The sequence below is a fragment of the Lepidochelys kempii genome, chromosome 16 (assembly GCF_965140265.1).
Source record: "Lepidochelys kempii isolate rLepKem1 chromosome 16, rLepKem1.hap2, whole genome shotgun sequence".
Lineage (NCBI taxonomy): Eukaryota > Metazoa > Chordata > Testudines > Cheloniidae > Lepidochelys > Lepidochelys kempii.
This window is the reverse complement of record NC_133271.1, coordinates 25,989,892-26,004,759: the sequence shown is the minus strand read 5'-3', so window position 1 is coordinate 26,004,759 and position 14,868 is coordinate 25,989,892. Positions and strand designations below refer to the sequence as shown.

General features: G+C 42.1%; 1 protein-coding gene across 12 annotated transcripts in view; it reads right to left on the bottom strand.

The window, feature by feature from the left end:
- Positions 1-5,430: 5,430 nt before the first annotated feature.
- The window catches only part of CRB2 (crumbs cell polarity complex component 2), a 143,653-nt gene continuing 134,215 nt past the window's right edge, over positions 5,431-14,868 (bottom strand). For 5 of the 12 annotated variants that reach the window (XM_073314524.1, XM_073314516.1, XM_073314522.1 and 2 more), the window contains 2 exons: positions 14,413-14,539; positions 8,910-10,377 (listed from right to left, as the gene is read on the bottom strand). In XM_073314524.1, the coding sequence (XP_073170625.1) occupies positions 10,150-10,377; positions 14,413-14,539 (355 nt within the window). In that variant the 3' untranslated portion in view covers positions 8,910-10,149. Of the gene's footprint in view, positions 11,181-14,412; positions 14,540-14,868 lie in introns of all 12 variants that reach the window. The other 7 variants (XM_073314520.1, XM_073314517.1, XM_073314518.1 and 4 more) reach the window with 7 other exon arrangements.

Sequence of the window (14,868 nt, the reverse complement as noted above, 5' to 3'; positions counted from 1 at the left end):
GGGTGGTATTAATTGTTTGTCTCATTTAAACTGTTGAATATCTGACATGGTTTTCATTTAATAGTGGCAGATTTAAGCAAACTGTGTGGTTGGAAGAGATGTCTCAGCTACTTAATGTAGGACTCAGATGTAATGTTGCTTTTTTGGTTTTAAAGTACCTACTTTGAGGTCTGTATTAGGGAATCCGGTATGCTGGGCATTGCATTCACCTAACAGCTAACGTATTTTTAGCAATTTCCCAATGGCATTATACTCATCTTAAGATTTTTTCCACCTTAGTTGGCGATGTGCACGTTTGATCTTTTTTTGTATTGCATTCCTTATTTACATTTGCTCTTATCCATTAGAATGTTCTTTTCCCTCTCATTTTAAATGTCGCTAAGTGAATGGGCCAGAGTTCAGCAATGCTCCTACAGGTAATCAAAACTGCTGTTCTGACTTGTCCCACTGATCAAGTTAGAAGCATTTTAGGGTCTAGGACTGGATAATTTAGGTTAAAAAAAATTATTTAATTTCTGTGTGTGTCTGTCCTTGAGAAGCCTATATAAAGTGTGCGTTTATTACTTTGAATTAATCTTCACAGAAATGTCAGACATTTTATGGGACATAACCATTAGAGTTGGTTGGTAGTTCTTCAGCTAATATTTTTCATAAGTAAAATGTCCATTTATCAAAACCAAAACTTTTCATGGAAACCTCATTTTTGACTGAACTTTGTCGGGAAGATTTCTCAGGTCTGAGAGTGAGTGTGAGACACCCACTGGGCACTCACCTGGGATGTGGGAGACCCAAGTCCAATTCCCTGCTCTCTCTGATTCAGCACCAACTGGGCCTTTGGCTATTCTGTTCTGGCATGGTGGGCTGCGTGTGTCTCTTTTTTTTTCTTTCATGAAAAAAATGTAGAAGTTCTCATTCCGTATCAGAATGGAAACAAATGTTGAAACGTTGAACAGTTTTGCAAAACAGAATTCTTGTTTTCTAGATGGTGGGAATTGCCCTTTACACTCTCCAAACTATTGTATTCAGCATGCACCAGCTCTTCTGCTGTCTTGTATATATTGTTTTAAATGTATTTCCACCCAGCCATGCCCTTTTGAAAGCTTAGCTGTTCAGTTATCCTTAGCAGCGGCTCCTTTTGGGTCACATGACCTCTTATTACTTTTCAGCATCAGGGAGGTAGCCGTGTTAGTCTGTATCCACAAAAACAATGAGGAGCTCGGTGGCACCTTAAAGACTAACCGATTTATTTGGGCCTAAGCTTTCCTGGGTAAAAAACCCACTTCTTCAGATGCATGGAGTGAAAATTACAGAATTTTCACTCCATGCATCTGAAGAAGTGGGTTTTTTTTACCCAGGAAAGCTTAGGCCCAAATAAATCTGTTACACTGAAAAATAATATCAGAACTTGTAGTAGTAGGCAGATGAGAATTTTGGCCTCCTTGTGCTAATGTTATACAGATGTTACCGATGTTAATTACCTCCCAGAACTGTAGTTGCCCTGCACACACCCAGCATTTTCCTGGCATGAAATGGGATTTCCAAGCTTGGTCTAGAATTTAAGGGTAAAAATTCAAACCAGAGAAGAAGTATCTGCCCAATTTGTTTTCCAAATAGAAGGGGGTAAAAATCCATTAGCACAAGTGAGTGCAGCTTTTCTTTCAAGGGAAATGCACACCCCTTTAAACAGATGAAACTATCAGTCAGGTCTGGTGACAGCTTGACTGAAGTGAAGTGTATGCAGTACTGTTGTTCCTTCAGCTAAGCAAGTGCTATTGGGATATATGCAGTGTAGTCCCACTTCAGGAAAACATCACTCTTCATGAAAGCACTCAAGCACGTGGTGCCTAAATGCATTCCTGAATTGGGGCCTAGGCACATTCAACTCCATAAAAAAGCTGAGACACAAAGTAGGTGAGGTAGTATCTTTTACTGGACCAGCTTCTGTCAGTGAGAGCAGCTTTCAAGCTCCACAGAGATCTTCGGGTCTTATCTTCAGTTTCTCTCACCAACAAAAGATGGTCCAACAGAAGGTATTACCCCTCCCACCTTGTCTCGCTCATATCCTGGGACCAACATGGCTATGACAGCTCTGAATAAAAATTTTAAACAGACTAAAGTTCTGATGCCCTGTAGACTCCTCACATCAGCACCTATAACCAAAGTGGTTTCTCCTGTGCCAGGGGAATAGATTGACTAGAGTGGAGAATAAAAATAAATCTACTTGGAGTCATTTATAGTCTCCACAGTCTGTTCTGGGGTCCCTATGACTTCTACACCATAAGCTTTGATTGCGATCACCCCCACTTTGTCAGCTGAAGCTTCTTACATTGCTTACACTATATTATCCAGGGCAAGTTTCGCGTGTGATCTGTGTCCTTTGTGCCTGTTCTTCCTGTGCAATGAACAATTTATTTTACAACCGTACCTTTTCAGGTTATGCCCAGTGTGTTTTCCCTTCATCCTAGAAGTCACTATACGCCATGAAAGCAGAAATGCAGTTCAATCTGTGGGTAAGGGTACTGCCATCAACTAGGACTGAATCTGTTACAGTAGGTGTGATCAGAAAGTGTTCACCTTTTGAAGAACAGGTAAAGTTTGTTTACTGAGCTGTATACAGTTATTAATTCCAACTAATAGAGGAAATATTTAAGTGCAGTGATCAGAGGGTGTGATTTTTACTTGTTAATCATTAGCATAACTCCTGAAATAGAAGAAAAGCAAAATGAATGGAATAGCTAGCTATTTTGTAGACCACTGATCAAACTTTAAGTCTCAGGCACTTTGTCCAAAGGCATTTTGAATCAATGAGGCATGGCAACCTGATCCTGTTCTGTGGTGAATGCCTTCAACTCCAGTGGAAGTCCTTTAAAGTTGAGGATGTTCAGCCCTTAGCAGATTGGGCCCTCATTCAGCGTTTGACTAATGAGCTGTTTATTCCTTCATATCAGACTTTACTACATTAAAAGATTGTGAAGCGCGTTGAGATCTGTTGATGAAAACCATTATATAAGAACTAAGTATTATTTCGTTCTGAGAATAAGAGCAGGATGTGCAATATAGGCCACGTCTCAGCGTGGGCTGTCAGTGTGGTTACTATTGGGGAGAAGGGTGGAGTTAATCCCCAATAGATGTTGTGGCATGTGAGACGTTAAGTAGTAGGATGACACTTCTATCATAGTTGTGATTTTAAGATAATGGGGAAAACAATCATGTTGTTAATGCCTCTCCACTCACATCATTCTGCAATAAGACAAAAGCTTTATGAGCTGTGAATGTAGGTATAAGAGTCTGTTCAGTCTGGAATAGAAAATGTGGCCCCACAATCTCTCACAGGGGTAGAAGCTGCAACACCACCTCTGAATGTGGAAACTGTTGTATGAATCTGTGTGTCTGTTGGACAGTGAACATATCTGGATATTTTTCAAGAGAACGTTAGTGTCTTGCAAATCCCTGTGTAAATAGCTAGATATGAAAATATGCTCAGTATACACAGCACTCCTGCCAAAGCTCGACTCTCTTGGGTGTATGATGTGCTTTGATGTAGCTGGTATCTTACAGGGCACAGGAGTACCAGGGATGTGGATGTTTTACTGCCATTAAGCAGAGGTCAAGTGAATGTTGTTTCTGTATTTTGGTATGATGGATGTAATGTTATAAAAAAGCTCCAGTCAGATTGCATGTTTGAACAATTAATTGATTACATTGAGTTCAGCCCTTGTAAACCAGCTTTGGAGATTTTTCTCTTACCGTGTAAGTTTTCTTTTCCACCTTAGAGTATCTTCTATTCCATACAGCAGCACAGAATTAGAGAATAGGCCTAGGTTTCTTGGAATATGCCATCTGTTCCATTGAGTGTGGCATGTGAATTTACTCCAATAATTTAAAGAAGTTTTCCAGCATTTTGCACCTATATGATTGGCAGCTAAATAAGTGCATTCCCCAAGTGTGATTTCTTTGGATCATATAAGTTAGATCTTTCCAATCTTCTGAAAGTCAAATCCATACCCGGCCTTGTCTCACTTCTGTTTTAGAAAGGTATCAGGCACTCTGACTAAAAGACTGTGTTCCATGAAATTCTTAATTTTAATGCACCAAATACTTTGATATCTAGGTGACTGTGTTCCTTCACTCCAGCCTGTTGGGCATATCCACCAAGCATGTCACTGTGGCCTAATCTGCCCAAACCCCTCCACTACTAACTGATGTGTTTTCCTTATTTATTTGGTGGAAGATCTCAGATTCATCTGTGCTGGCACTGCTCTATAGGTTAGCAGTTTTTCTTTTGTTACGTATTTACATTGTTTAGCACTCCCTGTACTAAGCACAGTCATTCTTAAATCCACATCCAACTATTGTACTTATGAATTCTAATCTCTGCTACTGCTGCTTCTGTACTCTGCGGCTTTACACTCTCCCAGGAAAGTGAGGTTTAGCAGGGTTGGAGCTGAGCTCCTTCCGTACTGCAGGTTCAATATTCTCATCTGGGGAAAAGCTTCACAGCTCATCCTGCAGCTATGGCAGGAGTATCACCCCACACTCACAGTGGCCAATGGAGATCACAAGCTTGGACGGGATTATGCTGTCTGGGGCACAGCTAAACTTCTGCTCAGGTGGCACTGCTGACAGCCATATAGGTGGAAACATGAGCTTCTGCTTAGGTGGCACAATTGACAGTGTCACTCCCAGTCACAAGCCTGGTCTCTAGTTTAATTGATGTCCCCAGACAACATGAGTCCAGCTGTCAGAAGGCAACCTTCCATGGAGACTAACCTCCCTCAGAGAAAGGGATAGCAGTACAAGGGGATACAGCCACTGTGTTGAGTTAACTGTGTGCCAGAAAGTATTTATAATGTTTTTATATAGATTTCACAGAGGCACAGTAAAGGTGGAGATCAGCTCTCTCTGAAAATCAGGCCATTGGTCTTTGAAGTGAAGGCTCCTGGGTCTAACCACTCAGCCTCCCTAAAACCACACATTCTAGTGGTGGCAGGGCAGAACCATCCTTTCATGCATACTCCCCTATAGCTGCCATCCTCTGTACTCCGCCCCCAAAGCCACCCACCTCTGCCACATAGTGTCCCTCATTTCTACTCCATGAGAGACTGTCACTAAAATCTGTCCTGATTAAGACCTCAAAGGCTGGTAGGAGATTTCACCTTTTCTCCTGATTTCATGGCTGGCTGTGTCCTCTTCTAGAGGGATTAAAATTAATTAATGGTGAGCAAGTCCCTCAGCCAGCAGTGATTCGGTTTGCCCTCATTTCATCCACTGAAAGCTTGTATTACGATACATCTAAGCTTGTAAGTAAGTTACCATATAGTCTATGAGCCAAGTTTGTGCTGATGGTCTATTATTTGCATGATTGTAATGCCTACAAGCCCCAGTTGTGTTCATTATCAGCTAAAGATACTATCAGAGACAAGGCTCAGATGCATTTTTTAACCAGCTTTTATTGTAAATAAATTTATCTGAGAGACAGTCTAATCTTTACACATCTATGCAATTTACATTTACAAAAAAAATCAACTGTCTTTGAGGAACATCATCTGTAGCAAATTGGTTTGTGAAAAAATATATTCAAAAATTAAATATCAAAAGAAAATTAAATTCACAGTGGAAAAAATGCTCCATAAATTAAATAGCAGAAATGTTAAAAATACTTTGTCATGGTCTTGTATCCTTTCACTAGTTGTGGTTTTGGAATACTTGAAGTCAGGCTAGTACACCTGCTTTGATAACCTTGTAAAGAAATTGGGATTACCTAAGAGGAGAAGAGGGATGTAGATGCACCTCTTGCTTTCAGTTTACCTTCAGGCTGGTTTTTAGGTCTCCTGTCTTACCCTACTATTTGTTTCATAGATTCTTATCACCTTTAGGGATAGTTCAGTAGCTTTGTAATAGTCATTTTGTGTAACACGAATCCATTTCTTATCTCAGAATAGCAGTGGTTTTAGGGCTTGTTGCTGCATTTGTTTTTTGAATTTATACAACGTATGTTTTTAAACTACAAAGTGCAACTGAAGAAGAAAGGTACAAGTTTCCAACTGCACCTGCATGCAGATGTGCAGCAACCTCTTCCTATTCTAGTCTGGGTTTCTGGGGATTCAAGAATCGTAAATATACCTGCTGTGGATTTATGATGTGCCTTCATGGGATAACTCAAACTCATTTCACCTGGGACCTAAATGAAGGTTTTATCTAAAGCCTCCTGAGGTAAGGCTAGGGCACAGTCCCACCTCACTCCCTGGAATGCTTTGGCCATAGTTCATCAAGGTTATACTTCCAGGGAGAGAGGCCCACTATCATTGTCTTCTGGTGAGAAGGGTCTCCTGGACATGGCAAGCTAATCCAGCCTTGAGGCAGGAACAGTGGGAGGTGGATTCATCCCCTTTCCCAAAGAGTCCCAGCAACCAGCTCAGCTGTGTAGTGCCTGTCTTGTAGGACCTGTTTCCCCCACAATTGCTCAAATGCTGCTGGCCACAAACGCTGTTTCAGAATCTGCAGTTCATCCAGTCTCCCTGCAGCAGCTGGGTTGATAGCACAGACAGTGTCCTATTGCTAGAGGATCTGGAAGCAGCAGTGTTGAGTTAAACCTCAGTAGAAAACAATTGGAGAACTAACAGGTAGAACAGATCACTGGGTTTAAAGGTAAATTACATCAGCATTAATACTAAATAATAAATCTGTGGCAGTCTACATGTACTGAAATGTAGATCAGTGGTTCTCAAACTTTTGTACTAGTGACCCCTTTCAAATAGCAAGCCTCTGAGTGCAATCCCCCCCCCTTATAAATTAAAAACACTTTTTATATATTTAACACTATTATAAATGCTGGATGTGCAAAGCGGGGTTTGGGGTGGAGGCTGACAGCTCACGAGCCCCTTAGGGGTACCAACTCCCAGTTTGAGAACCCCTGATTTAGATCATCTCTTCCGCAAAGATATTAACAACTCCCTACCCTTGAATGGTCACCCCTTGCTTCTCCTCTGTCAATCTTAGAGGAATGGCAACTTTGTATCATAATCCTATGTGCAAAAATTCAGATAAATGTCACATTACAAGTGAAAGTTGTTTTCAAAATAAATGGTCTTCATTCAAACATGTATTTGCACAAAAGGGACTTGCCCTGAAGAGGACTGGCTGAATCTCTAGTTTTAGACCTGTTCCCTGTATTAGAATTTCAGAACTATTTACAGCAACTGTAAATAGAATAATACTTTCAAATACCAGAATGGTATAGAGGATTTCCTTCCAAAGGCAATCTGCTGTGATGTGTGTGTGTGTGTGTGGATTCACACCTCTGCTTATTAAGGAGTACTCTGTAGATACGAGCAGACACTGTTTTGTAAAATATTTCTCACTGGTCTTTGTAATAATTATGATGATAAGCTAATGATTTTAGACCTCAGTTGGCATGTGCTGTAGCAGGTGTTTGCATAGTGTCTGACACACTGTGGTGGTCAGGGAATACTGCATGCGGCAGCTATAAAAAGGTGGAATGGAGACACACAGGAAATAGTATGTCCTTCTCAGGGAAATTAGGATGAGAAAAATCAGTGTAATATTTTACAAAACAGTAGAACACTTAATTATATATTTAATGCGTAGTTCAACACATTTCTTACAAGGGGTGAAATTCACCCCTGTGTAAAGGGCCAGCCGCAAACCCCATTGTGCTATGTTAAGTGCTGGCCCTCTGCACACCAGTGAATTTCACCCGAGTACACAACTCCCTGAAATCTTAGTGGGGCTGCTCTCTGCACTTCTACAAACTAAATCCAATCCATATTTCTTACTCAGGACTTCAGGAGTTTTACTCCAGCTGATTGTGTGTAGGTGGCAGATGCTACACCTATGAAACAATTTTAAAAACCCAGTATCCGGGCCACTAAGACCCTCCTCACTGTAAATTCTGATCAAATAAGTGATCCGTTTTTCTCTAACTAAACATTCTGTTTGAAAAAGTTAATACTGTAACTGGTGATTCATTCTCAACAAGGCACTTAAAATATTCCAGCAGTTTAGTCGTAAAACAATCAGGTGTCTAACAAACACACACATTTTAATTTTCCTTCAATGTAAGTGGCGATTCTAATCTAGTCCCTGGAAGGATGGAGCTATGGAAAGTGTCTTCCACAAGTGGTCAATCGCCCTGTCCTTGCAGGGTAGGGAGAGGGGATTCCTTCCCCCTGAACTGGTGGATTTCTTGGAGTTGCACTCTGCATTAAGTGAAGAAATTAAATGCTTACTCTGTTAACTAGGCCTCCCTGAACTGTCTTCTTTCTGCTGTTTGCCAACTACTAATGGGCAACATAATGTTTGTGCTGATTTCATGGCAGTGAGAAGTACTGCTGACTTGAACCAAAGGGAGAGGAAGGATGAGGGATATTGTACAGGTGGGCTCTGCCCCCTCTCTTTTCCTAATCAGCGTAGGCTGTGTAACGTTTTTGTATACAAACAGCTCAAGCAGTAACTGCCCTTAAAAGCTTTCCTTTGTTCCCCCACCCTTTCTGGCTGAGCTGTTTTCACCAGGGTTATGCTGCAATAACAAAGCCCAAAACAAGGTTCATTAGTGCCAGTCAACAGTGAATGGGCAGCTGCCCCCATCCTGTAGAGAAACCAAGTGGTGAATGGCATTGCCCCACAAAGAGCATCTCCGACTTTAACATATACAGACAGAACTGTGGCATTCTAGCAACCGTAATGGCTGAAAACTGCAGCCCCTGATCATACCTAGTGCTCATATCAGCCTCTCTGTTGGCGGCAGCTTGATCACGTTCCACAGCTCGACTCGTGCCCCGTCTTTCTCCTGGCGGCTGGGACTGTATGTTCCCTGAGTCGCTCTCCTTTTCTTCATGGCAATCGCAGAGGCTGCAACAAGTGCAAGGAGCAGGATAGCCCCTGCAGCCCCGACTGCTCCCACAAACGAGGAGTTGCTAAGATGCGCCCATGCTGGCTGCTGTGGTGGAACACGGCGTTACTGACTTTACTCACAGAGTGCTTGAGTAGAAAAAGTTGTATATTTCATGAACAATCAAAGCCACCACCAGCCCAGTCTAGCCCCTCCCTCCACCACCACTTCCTTTTATTGCAGTTTTACTAATTTTTACTGCGTTTTAGCATGAGAATTTCCAGGCCATTTCATCAATTCTTAGTGGAGATGAAAACTGTTTGGTGCAGTGGTTGCGGCTCAAAGCCTCTAGTTCATAGAGGTGAAAACCATGTACTTAGGGGGAAGCAATGCAGTTGGTATTTGCCTATTTGTCTGTTAGGTGATACTGTCCCCATCCCTCGGTCTCAGAGAACAAAGAACAAACATTTGGCAATAGGCACTGAACTAGCACAAGCATTGTAGGTATCTCAGTCCACCCCCTCTGAAACAAGGTTATTATTACACACTTCCGGGGCGGTACCCATGGGAATGTCTAACGTTCTATCCCAAACAGAGGTTACTTTATAAAATGTGTTGATTGTACAATGACTTCAGTAGTTCCTGACAGTTCCTTCAAATGTTGTGTCTATCAGGAGGCAAGAGTTCACAGCTGCTGTTGCTGTTAAAGACTACATTGTGAAAACAGTTTTGGAAACACTCGTACCCCTCAGCCCAATAGGGCTGCAAGTCCGTTTGAATTTTTGGAGAGTTAAACTAACACACAAAACGATCATATCCTCTATACATTTTGACTCAGTATTTAACATTAAAGTAGATAGTTTGCTTTGCAACTCAAGGAAAAGCTTCCCCACCTGCAGCAGTTTTCGTGTCTAATTAATTTTTCCTTTTGCAGCAGTCTTTAACAGTGTGACTGCTGTACAAGTGGTGGAATGGGGCATGGGACATCTCTTAGCAGGTGCAAACACCTACATCATCTCAGAGAGCTCCTGTCTCAATAGGAGTCTAGTGGAGGCATGAAAGGAAGCAGGTCAAGGGTTTTATTTTGAGCCAGAGACCAGCAGTGTGTAGTTGACTTGATTAACATGTAATGTGCTGGAACTGCCCCTGTTTAAACAATCTGCTGTGTATGTGTAAGTCCAGGTCACCACCAATGCCTTGAAGGAACTGAGCTAGAGGAGGGTCTGTTGCCACAAGTGCTGGAAAAATCTCAAGGTCAAAACAGACCTTGCAGGTGCATCTCCTTGCCAAGGTGCTGCCTATATTAAACGCTCTTCCGGTGGCACCTTTAGGACACTGTCCATCTCCAAGCGAGCTCCTGCCACCTCTTGCTGGCTTGGGCTGTAGGTTCCCTCCGATTGGCGCCTCTTCCGTGCAGTGAGAATCATGAATATGAGACCAATAATAAGTAGCAGCAAACAGCCACAGGCTACAGGGGCAGCTACTTCAATTAATGGGAATGGGAAGAAAGCACCTGGAGTCCCTTTCTGCAAAAGAAATTAATGGAGAAACAATGAGACCCCAGCAGTTACAAGGACTCGCATGTAGCTTACTTGTGCTCCAGGAGTCAAGGGAGGGATCAAGGAGCCCAGACTGGGCTAAAGCATAAACTGAGACTAGCCAACAAAGGACGAAAACTGCAACCCAAATGAAAGTAAGAAGCACAGAGCTTGGGAGGGCCGCTGCGGAGAGAAAAGTCTGGGTTAGCTTCAAGCTTAAATCTCTCCATCAAGCCAGATTTAAATTGAAATAAAAATTCACATAGCGTAATGTTTGTCTAAACAAAAAACAGCCAGCATTGACCTCTGTATTTTTTACCTTAACCACTCACATTAGGGCCAACCCTCAAGCCTGTGTGCATTAAAGAACTTTGGTCCTGCATTTCCGGTCTTCAGGAAGGGTGACACTTAATCTATGTAATACAGAGAATGTTATCAAGCATGCATCACCAATGGGATCGTTAACAGCATTATGATAATTCAGGCAGGGTCACAAGGACAGAATTATCCCAAGGAAGCGAAGAGCAGGAACTCATTAATGCTGGGAAGCTAACTGCCCTGTACCCCAGCAACAAAACTGTTAAAAAAAAAAAAAAAACACACCAGCAGATGCAGTCTGCTCAGCCCTTCAGAAGTCAGTGTTAGGAAGGGTGGAATGGTCCAAATAAGGGCACATGCTCTGTATTCTTCACTAACATGGTCTTTTATCTTATTTGTGGATTTTCACAGCAGGACCCATCCATTGAGATGCAGAGGCCTATGCAATCAGAGGCTGCACTAGGAATCTTGTACTGTAAGAAAACTCATTAACATACTTGTCAGACTAAAATATAACAAGTTGGTGGGTGTTACTAGCAAGGTATCAAAAATTGGAAAAAGTTTTCAAAAACTGACAAGAAAATCTAGGGTAATGCAATCCCCCAGTAAATCTAGAACTCTCCCTACCATAGCGAGGGATGGTTTGTTTAATGTCGTCTCTGCTAAGGGGTTGAAGAAATTATTTGGCTATCAAACCTTCATCTGCAGCAAGATTAAATGCACAGGCCCTTGTTTCAGAGCATACTTGCAGAACTGTGTTTGGGACATCAGATTAACATAAACTTTACTAAAAACAGATGTTTGCAGGCTTAGCAGTTAATACATCTGACAGCCAGAGAAAAGGCTGTGTGGTACCAAAGCAGCACAGAACGAGCATAGCTATCTGACTAACTAGAGGACCTGAGGAGGCTTATAAGGAACAAGACATTTTAAAATAGTTCAGTAGTGAGTTCTGGGCTCTAAATCCCTACAACTGGATACCCTGAAGCTTGTGTGTTACTAACGTGCAATTGTCCAGCCAATTACATAGGAATTTTATTTATTAAAAACAGTACAGGCTCCAGCTTTAAGAAATACCAGCTCAGAACAAACCTAGTCAGGCACTAAAACTGGGGCAGCTGGATTCATGTTTTAACCCTGGCGGGGGGGACTAGCAAAAGGTATGAATTCAGCAGCACCCACTTCATGCTCTGGTCTCATCAGCTTTCACAAGCTAAGCAGGGTTGGGCTAGGTCAGTAAGTGGATGAAAGATTTAAAAGGCAAGATGAGGTTCCTGGAAGAAGTTAATGCATTAATATGTTCATTCCTTTGGCTCCTTTAGGATTAGAGGTGCCCTGAGAGAGACTAATGTGCAAACACGGTGTAGGATCTTGAAAGTTGCCTCATTAAAGAAAGTTTGTATTTAAAGGGAGAATTAGCCTAAAAATGTTACCTAGTAATTGTTACAAGTAGCATCTGTAATTCCATAATGCATTGGCAGTACTTGGATACAGTCCGTGTCTGTGTTTTGTGTGGCTCTGTCACACAGCAACATGGGACAATAAAACATTTGTAAAACCACAATTTGCGGCAGGAGGGTTTGGGGGCACGTATGGGACCTGGATGTACTTTTGAATCTGTTTTTAATTTACTAAATTTCCAGTTGATGTTTTCCCTTTAAATAAACAACTTCCTACAGCATTCTCCTATGTAATTTGAAGTTATGCCTAACTTAGTACAGCATGCAGATTAGTCACACATTGGCCCTACATACATGCGCCTCCAGCTGAAGAATGCAGACCTGGTGCTGGAGCCTACTCATTTAAAGGTCTCCTGGCCGGTCTGTAGTAATGTTACTGATGGTTTCTGTTGTGTGCGCTTTAGCTTGAGAACAGACCTCATACCATTTGGAGGAAATGCACAGCATACTTCCGTCCCCTTATCCAGACCCCACCACTACCACCCCCAAAAAAATACTAGGAGTTCATAGACACTGAACACAGGGTAGAAGAGGAAAATCATTACAGGGAAATGAGAGCAAAAAGTAATACAGGAAATCCACAAGAAGTGTCCTGTGACAGAAGTGGAGGTCTTGGGGTATCTGCTGCGGGTTTATGAATGCAAATTGGAAAGGTAAAAGTGGCTTCATCATGGCATTATATTTTCCCTAAATAACGAACAGCAACAGCAGTGAACTCTGCCCTGGCGCACATGCAGTATTCACTAGACAGCTTTCCATGCATTGTGGGTTAGTACATTCCCAAGTTACCAGACAAACTACCTACCCATGCAAATGGCTTCAGAACACAAAAAAGCATGAGTCTGCCTTCCTAGCAGCTTGTTAAAGGAAGATTCTAGCCCTGCTCTCCCATCCGTTGCTTGCTTAGGTAGAAACCCCAAGGCTTAATGAGGATAGTGTGATGGACAATCTCTAATGGTTTAGGAAGAGGATTGGCTCCAGTAGGTAGCATGGTATTTTTTTTAATCACATGTACCTTTGATTTTATCTAATGCCTTCTTCCAGACTCCAGGCACATACAGCTCAACCTAGCAACTGAGCTTAGGAGGGGAAGTGGCTGCTTTTTATCCCATTCACATATGTTAAAATGCCAACTGAAATTCCAGTCTCCAGAAAACAGTTTAGTGCGAGGGAGCACGAGATGGTGGTAGGAATACCATGTAGGAAGTTGCCCTGTATTCTATTTTAGCACAGAATTTTCCAGGAGGGTGGCAACTTAAGTACCCTTACTACTGAAATGGATAACATTTCATTATTGTCAATCATTGCACCACTGATAATCGTACCAGAGACATTCAGCTGATAACAATGCCTTGTCCTTTGGACTGGATGCACCTGTCACACCCTATAATCCAACTGATTAAGATGCTTTTTCCATGGGGCATGGGGATAACTTTTGAATAAGCAGCCAGCTACTACTGAATGGCTTTGCTAAAATCCCTTTTCAATCGCTAGGGTCCAGCTAGAATATACCAAATCAAAGAATGGAGTTCGTTTTTCCTTTGAATCCAACATGTTTGGCTTTCCTGGAATTTAGTTGGTTTCAATGGAGATGGCAGTAATTTTCCATTTCAAGTCTTTTCCTACTTATCACCTACTCTGGAGCAAACTGAATTGGATTTTGGAATAGGACAAAGAATCCAATATGTTAAAGAATCCAATATGTTAAAGTGGCAACAGACTTGAGGATTTACACAAATCAGCTTGGCTACTGTCTAGCTCCATTTTACTTTAGATGTAATTTGGTTTCCTTGTTCCCTCCCCACATTGGGCCCAATGGCAGTGTTTCTGGTTGTCGCCCAGAGATTGGTGCAACCTGAGGAGAAGCTAACAGACAACAGCCACAGTGTCCAGATAAGCCAGTACACACTCAGAAAAGTATCTGCTACATTTATTTAAAATACTGGAAATCTAGAACCCTCCTCCCCCCCAAGTGTAATATTCATGCTACAGTGTTGCCAAACAGTGCACTTTCCTCTCCAGCCTGCTCTCTGTGTTGGTTGAAATTCCCTTAGCCAGATTCATGTAGGAATATGAAATGTGTCAAGGAATGAAGGATATTCCACTGATACCCCAAAATCAGCAGGCTCAGCCTGCCTCGTATTGGCCAAACTGCCTCTCCTGCTCACTCCTCACAACCTAAGCAGCTAGCATAGAAGGAGAGAGCAGACCTGACGCTAACAAGAGGGGGAAAGGACCTGCTTACATCAACATCACAGCGCTCTCCGGTGTAGCTGGCACTGCATACACACTCGTACTTGTTCACAGAGTCCTGGCATGTCCCTCCATTCTGGCATGGGTTTGGATCACACTCATTGATGTTAATTTGACATCTGGAGGGGGAAAGGTATTAGAATTAACTAAAATAATGTGCTCCAGGACACACTTTGATCCTACAGAATTGTCCTTTGGTGTCAAAGCCTCTATTGCAGTGGTTCTCAATCTTTCCAGACTACTGGTACCCCTTTCAGGAGTCTGATTCGTCTTGTGTACCCCAAGTTTCACCTCACTTAAAAACTACTAGCTCACAAACTCAGAAATAAAAATACGAAAAAGTGTCACAGACACTCTGTTACTGACAAATGGCTTATTTTCTCATTTTTACCTTATAATTATAAAAATAAATCACTTTCCCCTGGTTGAGAAACACTGATATAGTACA